The 23,308-nt window shown below is 46.4% G+C and overlaps 1 protein-coding gene across 2 annotated transcripts in view; it reads right to left on the bottom strand.

The window, feature by feature from the left end:
• The window catches only part of LOC129068792 (protoheme IX farnesyltransferase, mitochondrial), a 118,097-nt gene that overhangs the window by 12,645 nt on the left and 82,144 nt on the right, over positions 1–23,308 (bottom strand). For both annotated transcript variants that reach the window (XM_054571215.1, XM_054571216.1), the window contains exons 5-6: positions 21,228–21,298; positions 2,909–3,141 (exon numbers count right to left, since the gene is read on the bottom strand). In XM_054571215.1, coding sequence (XP_054427190.1) covers positions 2,909–3,141; positions 21,228–21,298 — 304 coding nt within the window. The remainder of the gene's footprint in view (positions 1–2,908; positions 3,142–21,227; positions 21,299–23,308) is intronic.

Genomic DNA, 23,308 nt, shown 5'->3' on the forward strand with positions numbered 1-23,308 from the left:
GGGGCTGAAACTGAATTTTTAAGTTTATTTAGTTTCAGTTTAAATTTAAAAAGCCACATGTGGCCAGTATATGCCTTATTAGACAGTGCAGTTCTAGACGCTCGCAAAACTACATCAAATCATTTTCAACCTAGTTCCTAAAATCCCAGCAATAAAAATCCTTAAACCAGAATCCCTCAGATACTTTTTTATCAGTTCCTTCTGTATGGCACCCTCAGTGAATATTTGTCAATTGACCATGGATTAACCTAGTTTTGTCATCTGTAAAAATCAATGGTATTCACGTACCCACTCATTCATTCAAAGACTTCCGCTTATCTCAAGTTTGATCTATCAATATAATGTTTTGAAACTTTCTTTGAAGCAGTTTGAAGCATTATGTAAAGCAGCATTATTTTTTCGGTACGAACTCGACAAGGCTTTAGGTGTATAACCTGACCTGTGATAATGGGGCAGCAAACCGTGTCATTGTTGTGTGTCAGGCGATGCGTCTTTAAGAATGAGAGAAACAGGAGTCCATCTCACACGCGGCCAAAGGCCCTTCTCTCTGCAGCCGCACAGCTCTTGCAGACTGTTCCACTTTAGGCCGGGGCCAGTTCAGGTATATGATCTGTCTCATTTTTCAAGATAAATATGCATTTTCATTCTACCTAAAACAAGGGATAGCCTAGCTCTTAGCTGTCCTTCTTAAATTTGGATTACAGAAAGACTATATCCAAAATTTTATTTAAAATACATCTATTAGCAGTTTAGCCAAATCCAGACTGTCCCTGAACGGTGAGGACTCCTTCTCGAGTGGGAGGTCCTAAGAGGCAGGGCTTTGCCAAGCTCTCTCTCTCTCTGGCCCCTGAGGACGCACCGCCAGCCCACCAACGCTGAGGCTCCAGCTCTTCACAGGACACTGCCAGGAGTACAAGGGCATTGAGCCCTCAGCAAGAACCTGGGTCCCAGGACCCTGCCCAATGGAGGCGCCAAGCTCTCCATGGCCCTGGATGCGACCGCCCTCGCTTGTCTCCTGGGGTTCCTGTCCCTGCAGCTGTCATACTTGACCCTGACCCTGGCCATGCCTCGGATTCCCTAGATAGAAAAGGCAGTTTGAGGTGCCTTGTTCCCTTATTCCAGCTTCAAGGAGACTGAATAGGGCCCTGGGCATCAGGACTGGGTACGGCTGTCTCCAAGGGCCAGGCAGTGGCTCAGAGCAGGGCATGCGAGTGTGAAGTAGAGCAGCACAGCATCGCCACTGGTGGGATGATGCTCAGGCCGAGGGCCTGGAAGTTTTTTTCTTTCACGGTCCCCACCTTGCACAGCTGGGCAACCACTAGAAAGGTCGGGGGGGGGGGGGGGGACAGGAGGGAAGCGGAGAGATGCCTTAGGGGAGAGACAGGGTGGTTGGATCAAGTCAAGGTTGAGGCTCCAGGCAGAAGTGAGGAGGAGGACGGATCTGACCAGGAGTTGGGTGGTGTGCAGGCGTACTCTTTAAATTTACATCGAAAACTGGGGGGTGGAGGGGGTAAAATTCAGACGTCACCTCGTCCAGGGTTGTCAGACTGATGTGGTCCACTGTCCCTCCTGCAGCCGGGGCAGATGCACCAACGGGCCCGGTATTCTCTCCCACCAAGCTGGGAGGCACCCCAGTCTTCTAAACAACAGCCAGGTAACAATCATTGCTCCAAGTTTATATACCAATAAAATCTCATGACTTTTCTTGATCTGTATCAATCTACCCATTGTATAAATTAGGAGTGCTTAATAATAATTCACTTAATCCTCACAACACAAGGAGAAGGGACCATTATGAGCCCCACCTAGGGGAGTCAAGGCAACAACAGCATAATGAGGTCAAGTGCGTTCCAAGGGCGCCCAGCTACTGCATGGTTGGAGCTGGGCGCCAAACCCCGGCCCTTGCTCTTGAGCACTTGGCTCTGTGGTGAACGAGCCTCCCACGTGGACGAGACCAGACAGGCATGCACATTGTAGAAGACTGTACTGGCAGATTCACGGAATGCCAACATGTACAGGATATGAAAACCATTCTAAGAGACAATCATGGTGAAGGTGTAATCATCTTAGTAAGCTTGCCAAATCAGAGTCTAAGAGCTTCTATGAAAAGTTTCAGAAATGTGGCTTACAGGCAACGGTTTATGGTCAACTGCCTTTGATCTCTCATGTGAAAAATATGTACTTACATATATTGCAGGAAACCTCACCGCTTCCTTCCTAAGTGTCGGTCAAACACACTAATTACTTGACTAATTAGGCTGTGAAACTTCCCTTACAGATGGTAAAAATGGGCTACTTCACCCCACAAATTTCGTTGTGACATACCACCAAAAAAATGTAGGAAGGTCTCAATGGTTTTACTGTAGACAGCATGAACAATTTAAGCAAATCATATAAAAATAAATTAGAAACTAATGAAAATAGTCTGTTCTTTCCTAAGAGGGGAAATGCCCAAATCTGCGGGAGCAGAGAGCTAATGCGGCAGGCCCAGCGACGCGGGAACGCGCCGCCGACAGGACACGGGCGGGGAGGCCTGGGACCAGGCACCTCCGCGGTGTGGGCCGCCCCCCGAACGCATCCCCAGTGCTAACGCGGCTGGTGGTTTTTAGGTACTTTGTTTTTAGCGTACCTGTCCTCACAGGCTGAGACAACACTGCTCCCCCAAGTCTAGGAGGAAAGCCAACGTGACCCAGTCTCCCGCTAGCTCAGCGTCTCAGACCGCCCCAGCCGTGCGCTGCCCGAGAGCCCGCGCCGACGGGGTGGCTCTGACGCCAGCACCGCAGGTCGGGGAAGGAGGCGTCCGTGGCCAGCGTGTGCTGACGCTCCCAGAAGAGCCTCTGGGCCCCTGGGTCGGGCACCCGCGCCGTGTGTCCTGCTGAGCAGAAGCTGCGCCACGCGTGTCACTCACCAGCGTCGAGGCTGCCCGTGGCTGCCGTCCAGCCCATGACGGGAGGGATGGCTCCGACGACGGCTCCGACCCACGTGTTGGCGATGCTGACCCGCTTCAGGGGGGTGTAGCAGCAGGTGTACAGGAAGATGTTGAAGAGCCCCAGCGCTCCTGTGAGTGGGTTCACCCCCCAGGTCAGAAGGGCCACTCCCGGAACAGCACAGCAAGTGGCGAAGGACACGGCGAGCAACGGGCTGGGGAAGAGCAGAGAACACAGAGCCATCACTTCGCAGGCCAGCGAGCCACACGCTGGAATCAGAGCTGTTGAGGAGAGAACCATCCACCCTGCATGTCAAAGTGACCCAGGCGGCAGAGCTGACGTGGCCTCTCCCTTTACGGGGCATCTTCTTTATGGGACTTCACAGGAGGGGGGAGTCTGCAGGAGCGAATTCTGCTGGTGTGGAGGGGTGAGCGCTCTAGGTTGGGACACAGGTGCCGCCCCTCCTGGCTGCGGGACGTGCGGGCCTCCCTTGGCTCACCTGTACAGGAGAGGTGGTCGCCTAATTCCCCCTTCTCTTCAGGGGGCTGAAGTGAGGGCGGACACGTGCCTGTTTTGCAGAGTTCTGTTTTACAGTCAGCGCAAAGTGAGCGATGGCTATGGATAAACCATGTGGAACTTGGTATTATAAGACTTGGGCACAAAATAGCATCTTAACTCTGGAAGTAGTTCTGCTATTTATTTATACCTTATTGGAAAGTGTCACCTAATTGGTGATAGTGGCCATGGCAGAGTGCCTGCGGGTGCCCCTCTGTAATAAATGACAGGCTCAGCATGGTGCCAGTGCGGCAACACGCGCTGCTCTGCGGTGCCAGGGCCACAGCTGGGTCGTGGACACAGGACTTCCAAGAGGAGGTCACAGTGTCATAAAGGGAAAAGAAAATTGTCAAATAAAACTATACAATGGTAGTGATGATTATAAGGCTGATTCTCGAGAGTCTACTTTTTTTAGAGTAAACTTTGTGTCGAATCTTGTGGAAGACTTTCTGAAAGTTTACATAACTTGGATCCACTAGTTCCTGATTCTATGCATGTTTGTTTATTCTTTCTTATGAAACCTCCAGGAGGTTGCTGAGCTTGCCTTCTCCTTACAGAGGCCATAATCGTGCCTCTGAGCACTCGGTGGTTCCACTCAGCCAGACTCCGCAACGTGCTCACTGGGAAGCAAGGGTCACGGTGTGCAGCTTCTCGGAGTCCTGGTTTTGGCCACGGCCAGTTCCCCAAGGAGGACAACCTTTGCCCTCCGCTGCACAGGAGATAATACCTCCTATGCACAGGGTCGCAGTGTTCCCACGGCAGGGCCGAAGCCCTGTGGTTAAAAGTGAGAACTCAGCTGGGAACGGGGGTGCGAGAACAGGAGAGCCCATCCGCTGAAAACGCCGAGCGAAGTCAGGGAAACAGAACACAGAGCCGGCGGTGATTTGGAGAACTCCAGCTCCCACTCTGCTAAGGTGCCCAGCACTCTCTCCTCGACCTGTGACCACTCTGCCCTGGAGACGGACCCCACGCGGGGGGCAGTTTTGATGGATAAAGAGAACATGGTACATGTTGTTGTCAAGATGCTTACTGCATGGTCAACCCTGAGGGTGAATCTCTACCCCCAGGCCCGGTTCCTCTTCTTATAGGTCTTGTGGTCAGTGACTCCCACAGCCCTCCCCACGGCCCCCTCCGTCTCTGCTCTGCCTTTCCTCCCACTGTTCCGGCCCGGACCGCTCCCATCTCTGAATCTGCTTAATGGCCCAGCGCCCCCACTTCTGTCGGAGGCTGCTCTACCACCGCACGGGCGGGCCCCAGGTCGAGGGTGCGCTAGCTGCGCTGGTGCTGCGGGGGACAGGCTCCCTTTCCTGTTCCTCCTCGGCGGCAGTTTTAGCTCCTCTCCAGCCTCCTCGAGTCTCCAGACTTACTCATCCCCTCGTACCCGCAGCAGCTCTCCTTCCCGTTTCCGTAACAGCGACAAGCACCCTCATCTTTACTGCCGTACCCTTCTCCCATTTGGAGGAACACAACATCTCCATTTGTAAAGATAAACACTCCACTTTTATTTCATGTCCTCTGGAATCTGTCTTTATCTTCTGTCTCCCCTGTCTACTGACCTTTCGCATCCTCAGCTCAATTACATTGTTCCCGGTTCCACCAAAGTCCTTACTACCCCTCTTTAAACCCAAACGTCCTGATGAAGTATATATACTACATGTGTCTTTACTTCCTTGATGACTCAATTTCCTGTTTGCTCCCCAACTCTATCTCAGCGCCCACTGACACAGACTTCTCACCTGGCTTCCCCATAGAGCATACACCATAGTTTTCCAGAGGAAAGTTTAGGATGATGCCTCTGTGTTCATCTGACACGTGCGCAGAGAGAATTCAGATGGCTAAAAAGCAGTGCAAATATTACAACTGTTGTTCTTCTTCCAATAATGTAGTTTATAGCTTATAAGAACAGATTTTTTTTTTCCTATGGGATTCTAAAAAGCTAGTTTTATTTTGGGTGGGAGAAAAATGTAGCTCATAAATATTTTTATTTTTCCTCAATTGGACCTTGTGTAAAAAAAAGAAAGAAAGAAAAAAAGAAAAAGAAAAAAGGAGGTTGTTCATTCCTTCTCCAAGGTCTGTGGAAGCCAGCTGGATTCCAAAGTACTAGTGTTATGAAAGTGCTTTCAGAAAAGCACACATGAATTTAATTTATTGAGATAGGCAATTTTATGTGTTAGTTTCATTTCTGACCCTTCTCAAAATCACAGAAAACCTCATATGAGGCTTAATTTTGGTGTTTAAATCAGTGTGCTCAGGGGTGTGAAAAAAAACTGAGTAAAAACTGAGTAGGCTGACACGGCACGTAGATGAAACATTTACCCAGGTAGCCGGGGCCATTCTCAGCACCTCGGCCCTCCAGGAACCCGGCCCCTCCCGCTCCCAGGAGCCTGAACTGGTGAACGCCTTTCTCACGTTATGGGCAAAGGGGCTCTGGCTGCATACTCTGTGAGGTTTATTTTCGTGATGCTTTATTTTCCCTGAAATGTATTTTAAGAGCAATATATGTTTATTTCAGGAAAATTGAAACTACCAAAAATCACAAAGAAATTCTAAATTAGTTATTCAGGGAAACATACTGGTTAATCTCTTTCTAGCCTTTTCCTAGAAATATATCTACTTAAAAAATAACAGAACATAATGAATTGTGGTTTTGTTACTTACTTTACTTCAATAGATCTTAATAATTTCCCTGTAACATTAAGAATTCTTGTACATGGTCACCGTTAATAGTTACACAGTGGCCTATTCTATGGATATACCACAATTAAGTCCATCAATATACCCTGTTTGGACACTTAGTATTTTTCCATTTCCTTAATTAGAAATAATGTTGGGATGAATACTTTATAGACAGACTTGTTCATAGCACAGCGATCAGGATAAATTCCGAGGATAAATTCCCACACGTGAGATTGTAGAGCCAGGTTTTAGAGATTTTGAACACTTGAGGGATTTTGACTTGAACCACCTGTCTATACTCCAGCGTTAATCCTTGTGGACACTTCTACCGGCAATATCAGAGAAAGCCTATTTCCAGAACCTGTATCAACACCAGGTACGGCATTAAAAACAAAACAAAAAGTAACAACGCAAAACACATTTATTGAGGTAGTATTATCCTCATTTTACAGATGAGAAACTGAGTCACCAAGTAAAACGACGGAAACAGGACCTGTGCTCAGGCTCACCTGAGGGCTCACTCGCCTAATCCTGAGTTTCCCCCTCCCCCACCTTGTAGGTGGTGCACAGTCCTGCGATAGGGTTTACCGGTTCCCTTATTTCTCGGGTCTGCCGAGAGCTGGAATCTTCAGCCTGGTTGCAGATTCCGGCTGGGTTTGAAAGCTCCTTCAGTTTATCCCGTTGTGGAAGTAGCCTAACTTTCTCCTGCCTTCCCTGGGATGAAAATAGTTGGGAAGGGAAGAGGAAGAGGGAATAGGAGGAGGAGGGGAGGACGAAGAGGAGGGGGAGGAGGAAGAGCAGAGGAGGAAGATGATGAGAAGGAGAAGACGGAAGGAGAAAAGAAGAAAAGGAGGAGAAGAGAAGAAAAAGACCTGGGATGTGATCAGGTGAGCACCGCCCTGGGAGCACGCGCCCCGGAGGGGAGGCAGCAGCAACCAGGCCGGAGCAACAGGGGAAGGGGCTGTGTGCGGGCACGGACGGGCGGTGTGCGGGGCTGGCGGGGTGCTGGGGGAAGGTTTCTAGGAAAAATGCTGTTCAAACGGAGACCCAGCGGAGAGGTGGGAGCCGGGCAGCAAGGGCAGGGAGCAGCAGGCGAGGAGGAGGGCCGAAGGAGCGAGAGCGCGGCGTGGTCCTCCCGCCCGGGGCGCAGCTGGGTGGGGCGGGGGCGGGGGCGGGGCGCGGGGGGGCGCTCGTCAGAGAGCTTAACAAGGCTACACGGAGGCACCCGGCCACTCTGGGCTACTGCAAAGTCAACAAAGTTTTCTGTTTTTGACCTATGGGAGGAAAACGATCAGAGCAGCTTTTCAGAAGGATCCCTCCGCCTGCCAGGGTGGCGAACAACGAGACAGGCTGCCCCTGTGCCTAGCAACAGAAGTTCGTGTTGGGCATTTTTGAAGAATCATGAACACCCCACAATTTTTATCAAATGCTAGTTGAAAGAAACAGAATTCAGCTAGCTAGTTCTTTAATCTGCCCTGCAGACATTCCAGAGCATCTTGTGGGGCAAACCCAGCCCGCAGGGAGCAGGCGCTGCCCGCCCACGGGTGACTCTTAGGCTGGCATGGGGGGAGGGGTTACGGTGTGCGTCTTTTAGGTCGATTAATTTTGGCTCTGATTTGTCTCTTCCCCAGTCTCTTTTTTATGAGATTCCCCCCCCCCCGGGGGGGGCATTTTTGTCATATTTGACACAGCTTTACAAGTTAACTGAAGGCTTGTTTGAAATAAAGTGAAGTGAAAGAGTTAAACAAAGGGTTTATCTAAATAAACGGCACGACTTGTACACAATGAAAATACATCAGTAAGAGATGCAAAGAATACTTTTTGAAACTGCCAAGTAGGAAGAGAATTTGCAAGAATAATGGTTCTGGGATAGAGAGAAGATATATCAAGTGGATTATTTTTTTAAAACCAGCACCAGGAGGAACTAGATTGATCACATGCAAAATATTTTTAAAGAACATTGGTGTGCTTGCCCATCTACAATAGTTTCTGTAATGGCCTTTATTAAGAACAGAGAAATTAATATCTCTGAGTGGGTCTCCCTGTAGTGAATTTATATAGGAAAGATCAGAAAGGCAGGTGAAGGGGATATGATGATATGCAAAAATGTTTTAATTTTCAATAAAACAATTAATGTAGACCAAGGAAAATAGCTCTATTTGATGGGGGGGGGGGGATGGTGGCAGAAAAAAATATAATGATTTTCTTGAACTAAAAAAAAATTTTTCTATTTATTCACTCACTCATGCAAACAGGTTTATGGCTCATGCTGAGGGTTGAATGATGATCTATTTCCAAACTCATATCCAAAACTGAATTACATTTTAAATTGAGATATCCTTCTACTGAGCATCAATGCATGGGATCTTTCTACTTTTGCCTTTCCTGCCCAAGGCTACTGTAGAAAAGGAACTAATAGACTATGAGCGAGGGAAATTTGTCAACATGTTTCTATGAATTATTTATTCCTCCCTTAAAACATATTTCTTTGTTTACTAAACACCAAACCTTAGTAGCTCGATCAAAGTGGAATTTTCTACAAAAATTAGAAACAAATGAGGAGAAATATACAGGCTTTAATTTGATTTCTATTTCTTGCACTTAATAAATGTAATTTAAATTACTTGACTTTTAAAATAACTTGCTAGAGAAATATGGCCTTTCTGTTTAAGTAATGTGTCAGAGAGGGCTACAAAATGTTATATAAAATCAAGAAGCTTTATATTTTAAGCAGCTCTGCAGGTAATTGGTTTATACAAAAGTTAATCTCATACTTTTGAGTCATTAGTTCAGAATAAATGATTTTTAAATTACAAAATAAAATTTCCTTTCTTCAAAAGCAAAAGAAAATCCCAAACTTTAATCTAACCAAACCAATTTAACTTTAATTTCATGTATAAATTTGACATTCAAGCTTTGGTTTGAGCTCTTGGGGAAAGTTTCTACAGATAACTATTCTAAAAATATTTCCCAAGAATTTTATTTAGGAGTTTTCTATTTCTGAAGAAGTCTCAAGTTATAGATACTGCAAGGTAGCAGAGGACTGACATAAATTCACAATTTAAGGAATATGTGAAGAAAATGAGGACAAGGAACATATTTTTTTAAAAAAATTTATACAGCAATGTTCAAAAAGCTATCAACTGCATAAAAATGATGGTAACTTATTTAAAAATTAAATCAAATGTCTAAACAGGTTTAAAAGAAATTCAAGAATAAGGAAGTATTTTGGGCATGGTTATGTTCAGAATATGGGTACTGTGGCATGTATTAGAAAAACACTTTTTCTCAAGGGAAAAAAGGAGGTCTGAGCTGAATGAGTTTTTGAAAATTACAAGAATCTTATTAATAAATGAGGTAGATAAGGGAGAAAAAAAAAAAAAGCCAAGAGACACTCCATTGTTGACCTGTGAGATTCAGCCTTCTAACTCAGGAGGAAGCACACGGTGACTCAAATTATGCTACATCAATTCAGTTTAAATTAAGGAAAAGCTATTTGTACAAAGACTGGAATTTTCAGGGGAAAGATTCCTGTTGCTTGATCCCATCCATGATAATGAAGTCTCCAGTGTAATGGTCCCCCCTCAGTGTAGTCCCCAAAACTCCTTGAGCTCAGGGGCCACCTACGAGGTCCTCCGTCATCCCCGTTCCCGGAACACCTGCCACATGGGTGACACATGCTTTTCCTTTTTCTGGTTGAGCCAGATGGTTTAATTCTCTGACTCCCTCCCTCTTTAATTTATAAGAGTCTATAAAAGAGAAAAATGCACCTTGGTTCACTTGTGTAAAGTGCAGGGGAGCCTATCCCCTTTGGTCCAGGACAGGGCATGTGAACACCCCCCGCCCCCCCCCCCCCCCCAACCTTCCCCGTGGGGAGAGGCTGGCAACATAAGGGAGCGGGGCACCGGGACTACCTGAAGTGAGTGCAGAGGACGTGGGAACTGCTGCTCAGGTCTGGCTGGCAGATACCACGAGGAAATGTGCCAAAACCCAGGAATCTGGGACTTTATGTTAAATTTTTCTATTTTTAAATGTTGGCAAATGTAGGAAAGCACAGCTGGTCAAACGAAAAGGGCCTCTCCAGGATCTGGCCTGCGGGCTGCCGCGGTGTGGCCTGCGGGAGCCAGCCCTCCTGTGACACGTGTGGCTCCTCCGCCCTGCTTAGAACACACCCTCCCCTCCCGCTCCCCCAACGCTTCTCTCGGTCTTGCTGGTGGAGCACTGCTCTCTGCCCTCTAAGATTCAGCCTAGACATCAACACAAGTCCCCCAGAACCCCCCTCCCACCCCGCTTCCCCTCTCTCGCCCTCCTGGCAGCGGTCCACACGCCTGCAGCCACACAGCACTTCTCCGTCCTCAGGACCCCGGGCCGGTTGCCTTGCCTCTCCGGCCCACTGCATCCTACGTTTTCAGTGCCTATGCTCTGTTCCATTTGTCTTTATACTCCCCGTATCCAAGAGGGGCCCAGAATGTTGGCTGAGACAAAGTTACAAACCGTGCAAAAGAGAACACCGTCTTACAAGTCACCGTGGCTCCCCTAACACCATCTGTGAGGAGAGCGTTTGATTGTGCCAACCCTTTCCCATCTCCTTATGGGAAATGAGAAGGAAACAAAGTGATGGGCCATTAGACTAAATGACTCCAGTTATTAATAAATGGTGTTTGCTCCTGTGACTTCTCAAGGGACTATAAGTGATCAACTTAGTTACTGTGATGTGATAGCTGACTCTCCATATTTATATTCATTAAAATATCTGAATATCTTTGGTTATAAAAAGGGACATGAGAACTGAACAATCCCCCATTCCCAGGACTGCTGTTCACAAATGTTCACAATTCACGATGCTTCAAATCATAAATGCTTTCTTTTCTCTTGTGACAAGGCGAGAAAGGGCTACCGTCCAGCGTTCCTCTCACGCACCCATGGTGACAACCAGGCATGACTGATATGCACAGAAACTTTTTCCTGGGTTCATAATGCCAAATGATTTTACTTTGAGAACAAAGTTCTCTATGTTAGCACCACTATTATTAATTTGAGACCAAATTTGTTCTTCCTGCCACTTCAAATGACTGGTTAATGCTAAAAAAAGAAATCTCTATACTTATAAAATGTTTATGTTCCTATTACATTCGCAATATATCCACACCAAGAGACTAATCATAACAATCTTCAGAAAGCCCGCAGAGCCCCAGCCTGGTCTGGGCGCACGTCCCCTGGGCTGGCGTGGCCGGTGATGAATGGCGTTCACAGCGCCCCTGCAGCCCGCAAAGCGTTTACATTTGCTTAAGTGCTTACTGGTAAAACCTTCAGTAAATGTGAAAAATGTCTCCTGTAAATCCCTATAATACTTAGGCTAAACCCTGTTCTTTAAGTTAATAATGCCAGCTAAATAATCCATTTCATTTTGAAAACTCAATCTCCATCATTCATTGAAAAACCAGGTATTGGCTGGCCGTGGTTCCGAGTGGTTAAATTCATCCTCTCCAAAGAGCCTTTCACTCTGCCCTTATCGGTCTATCTCTCCAGCTTACAGCCCACACCCAAAGCTCAGAAGTTATGGATCACTCTCATCTGATCCATTAAGCTGGAAAAACTAACGCTGACATGTATTATTTCCCTGTCGACATCACCAAGCTGAAAAATGGATAATCAAAGGAGACGTAATCAAAATACAGATGTGTTTTAAAATAACAAGGAAGAAGGCCTCGCCCGGGCCCCACCTCTGCAGGAAGCTCTCACTGTCTGGTGTGTCCTTACTCGAGTTTTCTTTTCTGACCTCCCCGAGAACTGCTTGTTTGTACCAATTCACTCATTTCATTCAATACATATTTATGGGCTCCTTTGTCCTATCTGCTAAGCACTTTATGCATCTGGCTAATTTTCTTCACTGAGATTATAAGCCTTTTGAGCATTATGAAAACAACTGGCAGTGCTGGTAACATTATGGGTAATCAATAAATTCTTAATGAATTGAATTAGACAAGGGAATTATTTAATTCTAAAATGTATAGAGGAAACGTTAGGCACTGACATTCTTAAGAAAGATTAATTTAAATTAGAATAGACCAGAAAAAAGGTTATTACTTAAAAAAATACATGTGTAAAATGCATTAGAAATTTAAGTCTGAAGGGCCTCAATTTGGATACAGATGGCAGATTAAAGGTGTCTGTATCCCTATGTCCTCTCTAAAAACAAAGAGAAAACATAAAACAGAAAATTTTCACTTTGAGAGAACCAGGAAACACTCCAAATGTCCCTGCCAAATACAGGGCAGACGGTGAGGGAGGATAAATACCTGTGTATGTCTGAGGCAAAATATGACTCAGTAACTATTAAATGTAAGAATTTTTACCTTGGGCTCTGACCGCAAAAGACGGGGAGAATTTGATGTAAAGTGTGTGTGCCGCCCAGGGTGGGGGCTGGATCATTGCCGGAAATATACGCAATGGAGTCAGGGCCTGAGATGCCCATCTGGCCGAGTGCAGGCGCAGCCCTGGAAGGGGCAGCCTGAGGTACTGTCCCCCTGCCCCACCCCCAAGTGTCCCCACGCCCCTTCCACTGCCACAGTGGGGACGGACTGCGCCGAGCTTGGGCACTCCAGTGTTCTCTCACAAGGCTTTGGAGCTGGGATGGAGGACTCGGCCGGAAGACCTTGGGGGCTAAGGCAAGGCTACCATGTTGATGAGCTGTCACTTTAAGTGGAAGTGGGATCAGAGGAGCCAGTCAGAGAGGAAACGATGAAGCGGAAGTAAAGAGAAAAGCAGAGATGAATAGTGAGAGTGGAGGCTGAACCGTAACTGGTAAAGTGGTGAGTGGGCCACTCTTTCCAGAAGCCTGGCTACAAAAAGAGGAGAAACACTACATATATGTGGCAGCTGATTTAAGACTTTTCTCTAAGACAGAAGGGCCACTTGTCCAAATACGATGTCAGAAGGAAAGGACCCGATGGAGCAGGGGATTGGAAGAGACACTGAGAGAGACCCTGGGAGAGGCTGAGCCACACGCCTGCTCTCGGGCAAGCTGGTCCCTAGGTCTCAGAGCATGCAGGCCACATGTTAGAGATGGGGTCCCACAGGCCCTATGCGCCGCCAACAACTTCCAAACACAGGTGTTAGATTCCGGCAGCTATTATCTGCTGTGGAAAAACGCTCAGTCCTCCGATGAAGAACTGAGATGTAACTGAGGAAGAACTCCTGGGCACATTCATTTGCAACCACACCTCTTCCTCTGACCCGTCCCCACAGCCACCCTGAAACTACTCAATCCATTTTATCTAATTGTCCAACACTGCAAGTAGCCACAGAGCTTCATTACATGGATGGAGTACTCCGAGGAACGGAGTACCTGAGTGATGCATAGGGCGCGAAGGAAGGAAGTTACTGGTGAGGATGTAAAAACGGCGGAGAAATATGATGTGTCAAAGACAAACCACATCTTGGCTTTACCCGCGACAGGCTCCTTTACCACGTGCGTCCGGACGACCAGCAGCGTGGAGGCTGCTGATCCTGAGGCTGGGATGGCCGTGCTCACACTCAGCCTCAGGGGAACAGATGTGGCTCGGCCGCAGGTTGATGGGGATGGACTCCGTGGTGACGAGCGAGACCAGAGGTTCAAACAGCGCCATTCTGACCCCGGAGCAGTTCTCTAGACGTGCCCGATGCACATGCTACAGCAAATGGTGCCAAGTGCTCCGAGACTGCAAGTTCACCCGCGTGCATCTGGGATGCTTCCTGGGTGTTGTGAGGCACGGAGGACTTGGACGTACCAAGTGGCCCCCAGTCCCTGAAGGCTCTGATAAAGAGTTCTGCCACAAAGGCCCCAGAGCGGAGGGAGGAGCAGAGAGCTGTGGGGTCAAGTGTTGCCACAGAACTACATTTGGTAAATAGGAGCTGCAAAAGGATGTTTCTATTAACCACCTGTGTGTACAGAAGGACACAGCGCTCAGCAGACTGGACAATCAGGATAACTAACAGCCTTGTCTCTGCAAGAGGGGGATGCATTTAAACATGTCATCTTAGTATAAAAATGTCTTTGCTTTTCACTAGTGAGGAAAACAGAAAAAGCAGCATTTTCCCAAACAGTTGATAAGGGAGACAATCTTTCCCTCCCCTTCCTTCCACTTTTATTTTCTGTGATACCGTAGGCATTTATGTAGGCAATAAAGTGGTAACATACTGTCCTTTGAATTCTCCTTGGAAAAATGAAACAAATTACAATGTAATTTCATAGATTTTATTCTTACTAAATGTTATTTTAGTTGTAAAGATTTTCCTTTTTGATTCTTAAAAAAATTGTGGAAAATTTCTGTTGCCTAAAATGTAATGGGTATTTTTATATTATAACTATTTCAAAAACAGTCAGTGATCTCACTACTCCTTTATTAAATATATTCAGTGCCATTTTCTCCACTGTCTGGAACAACACAGGCCGACGGCGGCAGCCCCGTGAAAGGAGAGGCTGGCAGCCCCAGGCGGCAGCCAGGCTGCCATGGCCGGATGCAGGTCCCTCTCCTTGTACCCTGGGGACCCGCAGGCGATCTAGGTCGGCCCTCAAGTAAAAGTGTGTATGGCTCAAAATTATCCTACAAAATTCCCTGGAGTCATCCATAGAGTACATGCGAAGTTATGTGTGCACTGTTCCAAAAAGAGAAATGAAATAACTGTGTCCACTAAAGTTTGAGAATCACTAAGTTATGTTAAAAGGGGCAAGGTGAGCACCCTGGCAGGGACGAGGGAAGGCACAGCACCTCCGCGAACAAATCGGCCGTGCCAGTTCATCAAGACACAGCAGAGGCTGGGTAGCTCAGGAGGTGAGAGCATCATCCGCATACACGGAGGCTGTGCATTCAGTTCTGGTCAGGGCACAGACAAGAATCAAACAATGAATGCATAGGTGAGTGGAACAACAAATTGATGTCCCCACCCCCAATCAATAAATAAAAAATTGAAAGAAAAAAAAAAAGCCCAGGGGAACAAAAGAGAAGTCTATATTGAGAGGGCTGGGAGTTCATACTCTCCTGCCGTCAGTACGACTCTCAGTGGGGGAGAGGTGGAGGACCCTAAAGGGCCCAGCTCCGTGCAGGCTCCACGCCATCCTCTCTTCAGGCTGGGCACCTGCAATCGGATGCCGGGTGTGTTTTTGTTGTGCTGGTCATGAGGATTTGACCAGAAAGTGGAGCTGCTGCTTCGCTGGGATTAGGCGCTCAGGTTTCCTTTGCTGTTTTACCTTATAATGAGTTATGCGGTACCTATGCAAAGCGCTGCAGAATTTAAGAAAGGTGGACATTCACATAGACAGTACAGAGACCCTCTTTAAGGGACAAACAGAAGTTGCAGAAGAAAGAAAAAAGGAGAAGGTAGGTAGAAATGGACAGGAAGAGCAAAGGCAGAGAGGCAGGGATGGGCAGGGTCCTCCTGTGGAGACCGGCGAGCCACAGAAAGATGGGAGGGGCTTTGGAAAGCAGACGCAATTTACCCGAACTTGGAGGCCGCAGTGGCCAGACTCATGCCCACCTCCACCGTGACCGCCCTGGTCCCTGCTCTCGGCTTCCCCCGGGCCTGTGACCGGTGTCTCTGCTCACTCTCATGAGCCCACGGTCCACTCTGAGGAACCCTCCGTCTCCGTCCTGGAGAAACTCCTGGAAGGTGGTAATAAAGAGGCGCAGGAAACAGCACAGAGGGCGCGCAGTAGAGTGAAGCCAGAGGTGTGCACACAGAGTGGAGAGAGAGAACGCTGATACCGCCTCACTGGAGTATGGGGACAGCTGTCCCTTCCAGAGGAAGGAACACTTGGCACAAAACCTACCCAGGCCGTGCAAGGGCAAGGTGAGCACCCTGGCAGGGACGAGGGAAGGCACAGCACCTCCGCGAACAAATCGGCCGTGCCAGTTCATCACGGCACAGCATAAAAGGGGAGTGCAGCGGGCGTGAGGCTGGAAGAACTGGGGAGGACTGGACCTGGAAAAACCTTCTATATACACAGAAGAACTGAAAACAAATATTTTTCTTACCTATATTCAGGAAATCCCAAAAGTTTTAAGACAGAAACCAATGTAATTGTTTAAGGAAAACCTACCTGGTGGCTGAGTGGGACGGAAATGGAAAGGGTCCAAGAGGCAGCAGAGGGGAGAGCAGCAAAGCGACCAGCAGCAGTCCGGCACTAGGGCGGCGGGGGCAGGGCAGGCGCTGCGGGGAGCTTAGGGCACTGGAGGACGCGGCCTGCTGGATCACCAGGGAAGGGGACAAAAGAGAAAGCAAGCCTCGAATGACTCGCAGGTGCTGACTCTGGAATGTAAATTAACAAGTACAAAATGAAAACGACGGTTTGGGAGCGAAAATGACGGATTGGGATAGATGTTATGGAATCTGAGATGCCCGCCGGGCGCCCCCAAAGAGGTGTCCAAAAGGCCAAGCTGAGAAGAGTGCGGTGGGCTGCAGCGATGGCTGTGGTGGATGCAGGGAGCAAGGGAGAGGAGGAGGGGGCTGACCACCGCCAGCAAAGGGCCAGAAGAGGAGGAGGAGCAGAAAGAAAAGCCTGGCACGGAACAGCCAGAGGGGCTCAGTCCTTCTTCAATCTTTAGTTTCTGCCTTCAAGACTGCGTTCCCTCTATATCACCCTTGACCCCGGGCTGGGTTAAGTTCTCTTCGGACCCCCACGCTGCTCAGGCTTGCCCCTGGTTTAGTATTCCCCACCGCACCGCTGGTACTGGCACCGGGCGGGGCTGGCAGTGTATTTAAAATATACACTTGTTGAGTGAGCTGTGCCTTTGCTCCACGGAGTGTCCTCGTGCACGCGTGTGGCCATCTCTCTTCAGCATAGCTCTAAGAGGGTGCAGACCGCGTCACGTCCCTCTTTGAGAGCTTAGCAATGACACGCTGCTCTGGGGGACAAGGTCCTTCCACAGACATGTCCTGATGATGACACTGTGGGTGAGGGATTCAGCAACTGCCTACTCTCCACGGAGCGCTTGTGCCGACTTCAGTGTGAAAATGAAAACATGTAATTTTTACTTTCTGTGTTCTCTAATTTGCCAAGTGTTTTGCTTTTTTCCCCTTCTCCCTTGAAACTATTCTGAATTATCTGATAAACACTGAAATATTTCCTTTAAAGCAAATTTTGAAAACAGATAAAAGTTCTGCAAACAACTCTACATTTCTCTAGAGTTTTAAACCCATTCCCCAGAAATGAACTTTTCTTTATATGATTTTTATTGATCTTACTGCGATCCCCACAACGATGTTATGCATGAGGTGAACAGGGTTGAGATTATGAACCCCTAACGCATGAGAAAGTTGTGATGTGGAAAGATTCATTCAATGACTTGTCCATGAACAGTCAGATAGCATTTTCCATGACCATATGAAGAATATCTGAAGACTGCCCTGTTTCCTATTACACATATTTTTGAAAATTGCTAATTAACTCGATCCAGTCACTAAGTTAATATTAGGTTATACCAAATCTGACTGTCTGATAAGAAGGGGAGCTTTTCTAATATTTGCCTTTGTCACATTACAGGAATTTGACTCACGTGGGTTTATGCGCCTTGTGTGTGAGTTCCTGTGTGTGACATAAGAACTTTTAGGTGCGTTCTTTCAAAGAATAAAGGCCCAACTTTCCTCAAAACAACCATTCAGAGCCATGGCATTTTTGCCAGAAATATCCAAACAAGTCCGTTGACCTTACGCATCTGTTCCAATTTATAAGAAAATGTGAAGATACTGAGTGTCACTTTTAAAAAGCAATGTAAGGATGTCCGCATCACAGTATCTACCTACAAAGAAAGGATACATCATACATTCCATTTATGTGTTTCTTCCTCCCTTGCGCAAAAGAAGCAGCTGGAATTTGGATGAAATGGGCTTCCAATAAGGAAATTCTGTGATCACAGTCATCACCATCAGATGGCATATCATTATCACCCAAACTGGACGTTGTTGAGACTGAGAGGGGACGTGACTAGGGATTCTGCTGACATGGCAGGTAGAAAGCAGGACCATCCTGGGCAAATGCGCATCAACAACCACTCGACCTTGCGCGCCCTGTGCAATCAGACCACGTGGCGGAGCACTTTCCCGCATCACCTCTTCGAGTCCAGCCGTCCCGATATGCACGGAGCACAGGCGCCGTCTCTCCCCTTTCTCTCACTGTCTCGGTCTGACCCTCAGAACAAGCTGAACTGGGAAGATGCATCCCTGGGCTGCTCGGTTTGGCCAAGAGCCTCCTGTCCCCCAACTGCTTCAAGGCCATACGTCTAACTGGTTCTCACTGGGAGCTGTTTGCTCTTTGACATTTTGTCTCTGGCTTGCACCATGATGCCTTACAAACCCATTTCTTTCCTCTACAGAAGTCAGGAGGACATTCTCCTAATATCATCACCAAGTGTCCCTTGTGTCCCTTCTCATTTTTAAGAAGAGGCAGAAGTCTGGCTTCCCTTGAGTGGTGCTTTTCTTCTCACAGACGAGACATTTTCAGAGACAGTTACATGTTGTCAATAGGAACTCAGGGTGTGGCGTCACATGGCCGATTTTTTGGTTCAGCCAGTTTTGCATAGCACTCGGATCCGCAGCTTTCTCACCTGAACACTGAGGGAAACTTAAGAGCCGCCTGTCTCATGACCGTCATTGCGGTGTACGTAGCTGATGCCAGCAGGAAGTGTAAACTGAACTTCACAGTTCAGTCTTGCCGTGTGACTTTGACAGGCTTCCCTTGTGATCTCATCGTTTATCCCAAATCCCACTGTCCGTAACCCTGCCTTCCACTACCTGCTTCCCGACTGAGCTCTGACAGTGTCACGGTGCGGCTCCTCCTTTCAGGGGTAAAGGATAAAGTCAACGGGCAAACAGAAAGCACTGTGTTCTGTGTTAGCGCTGTAAGGCGTTCCGTGTCTGCCCGCCGGCCACGTTTTTCTAGGAGACAGGACTAAGAACACGGAGCAGATGTGCCCCGGCAGGTGCACGTGAGTAAAGGGCTCCTTGAGGGGATTTCCCCAGGTCCTCAAGAAATCACACGACTAGTCCAGGCATATGTTCCTTAAATAACACATTTCAAAGTAAACTGCAATTACTTGAACGAGTCAACGAAACGTATTTTCTCCATGAAAGCTCATAGAACCCCTTTAGAAGGGATAGAAACCGAGCTACGCACACAGGCCGATGCAGCCGTCGACGGCAGCACCTCCGAGGTGTCCTTTCCTGGACCTGCCATCCCACTACTGGCCGTCAGCAGGGACAGGGCCTCGGCCCTTCCGTGCCAAGCTGTTAACACTGTCTATGAAGTTATACAAACTCAACGAGGCCTACCAGCCCAAGGCAAACGGGGTACAGAATACCAGAATGAGAAATTCAAAATAAACTGGCTATACTTTTTACACAAATGCCCAAGAGCCATTATGAATGTGAGAACCCCCAAAGCTGAGACATAAATGTTGGTAGATACAAGACTTCCTACTACACTCCTACAGACACCCACTCATCAGATATTTGTGTAGCAGATAATAATTTACTGTATTATAGCAAACACTGAATGAAAAGATATACAGTCTTCAGTTTTAAATTTATACTTCTCAGTGCAAGATTTCTCCCCCAGGCTCTTAAAATCTCTTGTATCTATTTAATAAAATAGATGCTAGGTATAAAAGTAAGTTTGAATCTTTGTTTTTCAACAAAGTTGCTCTCTAAGATAGCAATTAAGGTTATCATGAAGGAGATTCTGCCAGGGTCATCTCGCAAACAGAAGGAGAAGTTAAAGCCTAATAACTGTACTGTGACCTCTCTCTTTGAAAAGACGGGCACTGTGGACACCGCCCACCAGGGTTCTGTCCTGGAAAGGCTGACAGACTTGCTGTCCCGAGTGTAGGAAGTGACCGTACTGGGCAAAGTCGGATGAGCTTCTAGTAGAATGACTGGTTTTTATCTGATGTGCCTAAAGCCTACTTGCTAGGTCTACATCCCCATATATCCTTTGGTTCTAAAGAAGAGAACAATTTCACTGAGGAAAACTACTGAACAGAGTTTTCAGTAAGTTACAAACCTACCTGTGATTTAACCAGTAGCAAGACCCACTTGTAGCTTTCAACATGGGTTACGGGGTTTGCGTTATCCCTTCTAACACGACTTGTCTCAAAAATACTCTGACATTTTCTAAACATAAACATGGCAGGAAGCATTATTTATATTTCAAAAAAGGAAATAAAATATAAGTAGGTGAGATTTCTGTTCTTGTATACTTTTATCTGGCTTTATTGCTTTCAATAAAATGGTATTTTCAAGTCATTTAAGAATTGAATGGCTAAAAACAATATTAAAAATCATTTTATATAGACTTATTGACTATATCTGCATTTGTTTCCTTTATTGTTTTATTAATATGTGTGATTATTTGATCCGCAAGCGTTACCCCAATAAATCTGAGGCTCCATGGAGGCATTTCCTGGAAATATGAAGGGAGGCCTCACTGATTTGAAAAAAACCACTTGGCTCTTTCTATTCCTCTTGGCTTATCACAACCTATTGGATTAAAAAATAATTTAAATGCCAGTTTTGAGGTCTCTAGGAAATAAAATGTTTAATTATTAACCATTAGTGATATTAAAATATTTATATGCCTTTCAGTTCTACTTAATTGAATTTAGTGAAACGGAGAGTAATGGAGGCAGTAATTTACCAGGTACTTGGCATATAACAGCATTATCAGTTTATCTGAAAAAATAAGGCTTCAGATGTAACTTTCTTCTGTGACCTGATATGGATTTTTCAGAAATCATTTGTGTGAATGGAATGACTTTACTGCTACAAGTGAAACCAGGCCATGTCTCAGAATGGAACGGAGTAAGAAATCTATTGCCTGAGTTACTCCCACAACAAAACTGCAAATCTTAGCTCCATTTTCAGAGCTCTGTAGTACATTTTGGTTAGAGTGGAAAAGTACTGTGTTTTCACACCAGTATGTCCCTTTAGGGGTGCGTTATTTTAAATTCACAACTCAAGGTAAAAGACTGGAAAATGATTTAGGATAAACAAGCAAATGAATGTTCTGTAATGTGAGACTTATATTTATAATTTTACCTGATCTGTCCACGAACCAGAGGTCTGTTCTTTGTCCTATTCATGTTTGAATCAAATGGCACCTCAAAAAACTGCAAAGAAGTTGAAAAAAGAAAACATTAAATATAAAGTAAAACAATTCTTCTGCTTTAGGTCTACATATTTATCCACAGTAAATGTGAGTTTAATTTTGATAGTACAAGTTAACGCTCTTGGCACTCTTTGGAGGCAAAGTTCCTGGGAGAGACACATTTTTAAAAGTATACACATTAATTGTCAGGAACACACATCGTTCCTCCTTTATCTGCTTTGAAAACCACTTGTTAAATATACACCTGCATTCTCCAAAGCCACGGTTTCAGGTTGTAAGAGGGATAGTTTCACCTAATTTGACATAAACACGGCTTTGCTATTGCTTTTTCTGGAAGTTAAATGACCGGAAGCTGTGTCTGAGTGCCAAGCCTGCACGGCGAGCCCCGATGGCCACGGTCGTCAGCTCCGCAAACCTGGAGCTAGCCTGCCCGGGATTCCCCTTGCCGTGCAGCTGCTGCAGGTAAGGGAGAGCCACAGGAGGTGCCTGCCCGAGGAGGCGGAAAGGCAGCAGCCGCCAGGCGTGCACGTGGAGAGCTGCTGTAAGGTCAGGCGCTAGTGCAGCGCACACACAACTGTGGATCTGCTGGTTCACCTTGCTGGCTTGGAGCAGCTGTAGATTCCGTCCGCTTCTCATAGTCTGCGGCCGAGTCTACATGCCGCTCCCTGATGAAGGACACCAGCTGTTCTGTAGGTCGCCTGCATCGTCCAAGCTGCGAGCTGGGAAGCACAGGACACAGGCAGTTCCAATCTGTTCTCCTGAGATTCAGCTCATCCTTGCAGATGCCAGGCCACTCTCACTTCCTGTGACTTTTCTGACTGATGGCTCTGCTTACACCAGACCAGCATCAGGTACGGGTTCATGAATATTAGAGAGAGCGCTAACCCCCCAGGATCACAGCGGGCCCAGCCCTACACTAATCCCACAAACCACTCACAGCGGTTCTGACCTTCTGATCAAGCCTTAACAGATACTGGCTTCTTCTCTATTACTTTCAATAGTGCCTCTATTAAAAAGTATTTAAGTTTTCAACACATTCATCTTATCTTATGATCTAAATGGCAGGCTTCCTGAGATACCTGAATTTATATTCTTAATGTTAAAGACAGAGGTGCAAATAGGCACTCAATAAGTAACTTTTTAAATAAACCACCAGGGCAAAAAATACATATCATTTAAAATACACAATTTAAAAGTTAAAAAATTCTTTGCCTATAAGAATCTATATTCTTTATTGAATAGTTCAAGTTACATGCAATTAAATGTTCTGCCTGTTTACATTCCTTCCCTCCCCCCAAATTCAAACACATTTTATAGGTATTTGAAATAATCTTTCCTTCATGGCAATTAACTTGATTTCACAGCGCTGATGAGGATTCCGATTGCAGGGAACATTATTTAAGCGCTGGCAAGGGCAGGCACTCTGTACAAGTCACTATCTTGGAAGTTCTCAAGTCTGGATGTATTAAGTATGTGTGTATATGCACACTCTTACTTCAGGAATTCGAATGAATTATTTCATCTGGATGAAAACATATACTTGCTTTCTACATTTCTGGCAAATCAGCCACCCAAAGATGAGACTCGAGGTCTAGAACGTGTCAGCTGAACTCCAGGGTGCCTCGGCAGCGGCCTCTGACTCCCATGAATGCGCACATTTATCAGGACAAGCAACGTCTGGGGAGAACAAGGCTGACCAGGATTTACACCACGCATTTCAGGAGGGCTCGGCAATTCTTCCCAGCACCGAGGGATCAGAGCTCATCATGCTACTTTATTCTGCTTTTCGTGTATTTTCTATAATGCCTTTCAGTTAGGTTTACTGCTTTGGTTTAGATATTTAAACCACATTTCCAAAGCAAAAGCACAGTACATTTAGATGAGACATTTCAACACTTTAGAATGTATAGTTTGCTTCAGTCTATTCACATTTTTTCCTGTGCTTTGTAAATTTTTAAAATGTTATCATTTCTGTTGGATCCAACTACCTCTGAAGGATGAGGTAAAACTC

Source organism: Pteronotus mesoamericanus, unplaced genomic scaffold, assembly GCF_021234165.1.
Source record: "Pteronotus mesoamericanus isolate MK-2021 breed Mesoamerican mustached bat unplaced genomic scaffold, CSHL_Meso_final contig_22, whole genome shotgun sequence".
NCBI lineage: Eukaryota > Metazoa > Chordata > Mammalia > Chiroptera > Mormoopidae > Pteronotus > Pteronotus mesoamericanus.